Source organism: Panthera pardus, unplaced genomic scaffold, assembly GCF_024362965.1.
Source record: "Panthera pardus isolate Hobbes unplaced genomic scaffold, ASM2436296v1 HiC_scaffold_12, whole genome shotgun sequence".
NCBI lineage: Eukaryota > Metazoa > Chordata > Mammalia > Carnivora > Felidae > Panthera > Panthera pardus.
The window spans coordinates 100505792-100511128 of record NW_026526677.1 but is presented as its reverse complement, the minus strand read 5'-3'; the positions used below and the strand labels follow the sequence as shown (position 1 = coordinate 100511128).

General features: G+C 59.3%; 1 protein-coding gene across 1 annotated transcript; it reads right to left on the bottom strand.

Annotated features, from left to right (window-relative positions):
* Positions 1-2388: 2388 nt before the first annotated feature.
* Positions 2389-4399, bottom strand: APOA1 (apolipoprotein A1). Its single transcript, XM_019469063.2, has 4 exons — positions 4333-4399; positions 4086-4148; positions 3737-3890; positions 2389-3074 (listed from the first exon to the last, which is right to left on the bottom strand). Exons 2-4 carry the CDS (start codon positions 4126-4128, stop codon positions 2471-2473), a joined length of 801 nt encoding a protein of 266 aa, XP_019324608.1. The 5' UTR covers positions 4129-4148; positions 4333-4399; the 3' UTR covers positions 2389-2470.
* Between the last annotated feature and the right edge of the window lie 938 nt (positions 4400-5337).

Below are 5337 nucleotides of genomic sequence, written 5' to 3'. Positions count from 1 at the left end.
GTGGGACGTCCCATGCATGCCATGTGTGTTCGGGCGTGGAAATGGGCCAGGGCTCTTCTGTGGGTGGGCGCTGGGCTGCGTCCCACTCAGCCGGCCCGGGGCCAGTGCCCTACGCACCCGTTAGCAGTCGGGTGGTGTCGGGGCCCAAGTTTCCTCATCACACGGAGGCAGGAGAACTCTGCTTCCACAGGCTTGTGTGGAGGAGAAGATGGGGTAAGAGGTCCGACAACACTTTGATAAACTGTCAGATGCTGTACAACATGACTTGAGTGTGTGATCTGTGCCAGGCACGGTGCCTGGCATCTTTGTGCCATCCGTCATCAGAGCTGTCACTGCTGTCTGTGGAGCTCTGTGGAGCTGACTCGCACTCCCCAGGCCGCCTGGCCCTCTCAGCCACACTTGAGGGAAGGAGGCTGATGGGGAGCGGCTGGAATAAGATACAACTAGGCTGTGGTTTGGGGGCCATCATTTTATATCAGCCTTAGTTTCTTACCTGTTAAGTGGGTGCAACAATGCCACCTCCACTGTAGATTTGTTGAATGAATGAATGAGGCTGCGCAGAGCACCTGGCACATCAAAGTACCTTGTAAATGGTCATCCTTGTTGCTCTAGGCTGAGCTGATTTCCCCTTGGGAACAGAATTGGAGCCGGGGGAATCCGTCGTCTCAGGAACTAAGAAGGAACCCAAAGTTACCCAACAGAGGCTGTTTCCCTTGTGTCCCCACCCCCCAACAGATGTTCACGTCAGGGAGTCCCAGAACCACAGACTACTTGGGCAGGCCCTCGCTCTTCCAAGGAAAAAACCGAGGTTCAGAAAGGTGAAGGCACTTGCCCAATGTCACAGAATCAGCAAATGGCAGAGCTGGACCTGAAGCTCAGATCAGCTGCTCATATTCTGCTCAGCTGACACAGAAAAACACTCCGTTACTCCTACGCTGGGTGTCAGGGGGCTCCTTGGCACATCTGGCTGACATCAGCACCTCCGGCCCCATGTGGAGACATCTGCTCTCCCTTTGGAAATCCACCTGGGCTTTTCTTCTGGCCCAACCGGGCCAGGGATCCCAGCACCCACACCTGGAAAGTGTTCTCACCCAGATCTGGGCTTGACACCTATTACGGCTCTTGATGGCTAGGAACTAAAAAGCCCACTGCTTTATCCAGAAGTTTGCAAGACGTGCTGGAGATGGGGGGAGAGGCAGGGGGCAAAAGGCCCCGTGGGGAGACGGCAGGGAAAGTTCCATCAGGGCACTGCCCAGATCTCTGATCTGTGAATCTGGGCACGCACATGGGGGTAAGTACCTGAGTGTGAAGAGGGGGCCGGCTGCGCATAGGAGTGTGCGCTTGAGAACGTGCATGCGCCTGTGCACAGCCGTGTGAACTCGAGTGCCTGACCACACGCTTTTTTAAAAAACGACCCAGAATGCGTCTGAAAAGGGCTACCGAACCCATCCAGCTCTTCAGCCCTGGCCTGTGACTTCCGGGTTCAGCTTTGTCATCAGTATCATGGATGTAGCGGCGGTCTACCCAGGATTTGGGGGAGGATGCAGTGAGATGACGGATGTGAATGCATCTTAGAAATAAAAGTGGGCTAATTACCTGTAATCAGGTGGGGGTTATTGTTCTGACTCAGGCTTGGAGCCCCGCGGGGGGGAGGGCTGGTTTACACAGCTGTGCTGGAGGAAACATCCGCTGCTTCTGGAAAGGGCGGGACCCTGAGGAGTGGCATGCTGCCCTTGTGAAAAAAAGAAAAGGGAAGCGTCTGTTTCCTTGTTTTTTTGGAATTCATCAAGAAGGAAGGAGCAGAGGCTAAGCTCTTCGTTTGAGCTCGTCCCTAATCCTTCCAGCCCCAGGGGCTCCTTGAGGCCCACCCCAGCCCACCTGGAGCCAGAGTGCTGGCGGGGCTCCTGGCCTGGCCTGTGTGTGGGGGGGGAGGGGTGACACTCCCCACCCAGCCGGAGCCCACTTCTCCCAGCAAAGCCCGCCCTGTTTCCTGACCCTCCTCCAACAGGGCTGCGGTTCTTCTCGCATGAGGAGTTTTCAGGTTACTCCGCGTTGGACTGTCTGTCACCTTGCCTGGTCCTCTATGATTTCCTCTCTGTTTGGGCCTCCTCGGGAAGGGGACTCCATCCACTACCTCACTCCTAGCGGCCGGGTCCTCGCATGAGGACCCTGAGGGGCCCAGGTTCCGGGCTGATGGGCTCCGGCTCCCTGTCCCCTGGTCAGAGGCCCTGGCGCGGTGACGTCCCCTCCGCCGCCCGCACCCCGTTCCCATTCTCCCCCCAAAAAAGAATTTATAGTTTTTTGGAGCACATTTTATTGTTTAAAAGTCACAACCGAAGCCTCAACAAACACAAAAACAAAACAAAACAACGCAGCCCAACACGGGCGTCCCGCTTTGAAAACGTTTATTCTAAGAACCCGATCGAAGGCCAGGGGAGCCCGAGGCGGCCCCCCTCTGGCCCCGGGCGCGTCACTGAGCGTTCAGCTTCTTGGTGGCCTCGTCGACGATGGCCATTAAGCCGACCTTGAAGCTCTCCAGCACGGGCAGCAGGCCCTGGCGGAGGTCCTCCAGCGCGGGCTTGGCCTTCTCGCTGAGCGCGCTCAGGTGCTCGCTGGCCTTGGCGTGGTACTCGGCCAGGCTGGCGCCGCCGCTCTCCTTGAGCGCCTGCAGCCGCGCGGCCAGGCGCTCGCGCAGCTCGTCGCTGTAGGGGGCCAGCTGCGCGCGCAGCGCGTCCACGTGGGTGCGCGCGCGGTCGCGCAGCTCCTCGCCCAGCGGGCTCAGCTTCTCGTGCAGCTCCTGCAGCTTCTGGCGCGCGCCCTCGCGCAGCTCCGTGCCCAGCGGCGCCACCTTCTGGCGGTACAGCTCCACCTCCTCTTGCCACTTTTTCTGGAAGTCGTCCAGGTAGGGCTGCACCTTCTGCTTCACCTCCTCCAGATCCTTGCTCATCTCCTGCCTCAGCACCTCCGTCTCCTTCTCCAGGTTATCCCAGAACTCCTGGGTGACCGGGCCGATCTGCTCGCGCAGCTTGGTGATCGTGCTGCCCAAGGTGTCCCAGTTGTCTAGGAGTTTCAGGCTGAAGGGGTGGGGCGGGGAGAGCGAGGGGCTCAGGGGTGGCCTCCCTGCCGGGGCACCCCGGGCCAGCCCCGGGGCCGCCTGCGGTGAGCCCTGAGCGGCACCTGTCGACGTACCGCAGCCCGGGGGCCAGAGCCCAGCCTAGCTTGCCCTACACACGGTCCCCGCCACGGCAGCCCGCCGTGCTCCCATCGCCGTCGCGTCCCGTTGTACTGATGGACTGAGGAGTTAGTAAGAGACGAAGCCAAGCCGGGCTTGCTGCCCAGTCTTGCCTGGCCCCAAAGCTGGGCCCCAAGGACCTCGTCTCCACACTCCCAGGCCGTCGTCGTCTCTGAAGACGGCCACCCCTGTTGCTGGGCAGGAGCGGGGCAGGTAGCTAAGAACGGGAAGGGGCTGGGTTACACTTGCAGGTAAAAGGCGCTGTGATTGCTGAGCCGGCAGCACAGATCTGCCCCTTGCTGCGGCACTACCACATATTATTCTCCCTAAAATGAGTTCTGAGATGACGGTCATTTGGGGGATCCCATTCCTGTGTTCCATGCCTTCTATGGGGCCCATGAAATAGGTGATCCGGCCATTGTGGCTACATCTTCCCACAGGCCTCTCTGTCCCCCAGAAAGCGCAACCCCTGCCCCTGCCCGTGGCCCCAGGCTGGGTCCTTACTTCAGCTGTTTTCCCAAGGCGGAGGCTTCAAACTGGGCCACATACTCTCTGCCGCCGTCTTTGACTGCATCCACGTACACGGTAACTAAATCCTTCACTCGATCCCAAGGTGACTGGGGGTCATCTTGCTGCCAGAAATGCCGAGCCTGGCTCCCTGCGGGTGAGAGGGGAGACCCAGATCAGGCCTGCTCTGGACCAGGATCGGCGCTGAAATGCCAGGCTTGGAGGCAGGGAAGAGGGGGTGAGAAATCCTGCTCCCTGTGCCCAGGAGGGTGGCCCACAGGGACTTAGGGAGAAGGGCCCTCTGCCAAAGGCTGGCTTCCTAAGTTGGGGGGCACGGGGTACCTACCCGTGAGGAAGAGCACGGCCAAGGTCAGCACCACGGCTTTCATCCTGAAGGGACGTGGGTGACCTGGAGGAGAAGAGGGTCCCGGCTGAGCGGGGCAGGCCTCTAGCGTGGAGGAGCCCAGTGCTCTCCCGCTCATTTTAGCCAGGGGTGGGGGCAGGACAGAGTGGGAGAGGGTCTCAGAACCCAGAGTCCCAGCATGGGGACACTCTGGAGCCAGGACCCCCGAGCCTCAGATGGCAGCACTTACCTCAAGGGCTCCAGCCGTCTCTGAGCTGCCAGCTCTCCTAGCCTATTTATGTCTCCAGGCAGGGGCTGGGCTGGGAGGCTGATAAGCCCAGCCCAGGCCTTGCTGCTGCTCACTGGTCCTGGCGATGTGGAACTTAGAGTTCAAGGATCAGCTCTGTCCCTGGGGCCGGACAAATAGAGTGGGCAAACAGGAAGCTGCGGGGGCTGCAGGGCCAGGGATCAAGGGTTCAGGCGGGGGCCACAGGGTGGTTGCAGGCTCGCAGGTCCTCAGGGTCGGGGTCATCTGGACCCATCCCTTCTCCTGAGGGGGAGGGGGATATGTGCCCTCCAGTGTCTGTCGTGCCAGTGCAGCCGGGGAGAGGAGGGAAGGAGGCAAGAGACACCAGCTGGCCAGGGATGGCCAGGACTCCTCCACTCAGGAGATGCCCTCCCCACCGTCCCCTTGCATTCCAAGGAGATTATTTTGCACCCGCCCTGCCCTTCCCCTGCAAAGGCAGCAGACGGTCTTCCCACCAACACCCTGTTTTCTATTTTGTCCCAGCAGGTCAGCATACCTCTCTCCAGGCTCTTCCAGACCTCCCAAACCCTTAGCCTAAGGGGACCCGTGGAGCCAGGGAGTGGCCTGGGGAGAGTGTAGAGGGAGGGCTCAGTGGCTCCCAGACTGAGATTTTGAAGCCCTGGCATTTCAAAATGAATTCTAGAGACCAACTGCGAGTTGCCAGCTCTTGATTTTTGTCATGTAAAAACGTTACCCACTACCCTAGCCACCCACCCAGACCCCCGTCTACCAGGACCAGCTCTGCAAAAAAGAAATGATTTTTTTTTTTTAACAGCCCACAAAAGGACATAATGTCAGAACCAAGGACAGTCTCTTAAATTGAATCCATATATATCTTTGCGTTGTTCAAGCTTATGTTCTATCACACGCGGTGAGAATGGATACCAGCCTTCAGGGGTCACCGGTGCAGGGGGAAAGACCTCTGGAGTAGGAGGCGGCAGGAGACCT

Bases quoted from the DNA above. Each gene is read 5' to 3' on its own strand.
- APOA1 (XM_019469063.2), bottom strand. From the start codon at position 4,128: ATGAAAGCCGTGGTGCTGACCTTGGCCGTGCTCTTCCTCACGG. The intron at 3,891-4,085 runs GTAGGTACCCCG...TCTCACCCGCAG, and splicing joins GGCCGTGCTCTTCCTCACGG to GGAGCCAGGCTCGGCATTTC. The intron at 3,075-3,736 runs GTAAGGACCCAG...CCACCCCTTCAG, and splicing joins GCCTTGGGAAAACAGCTGAA to CCTGAAACTCCTAGACAACT.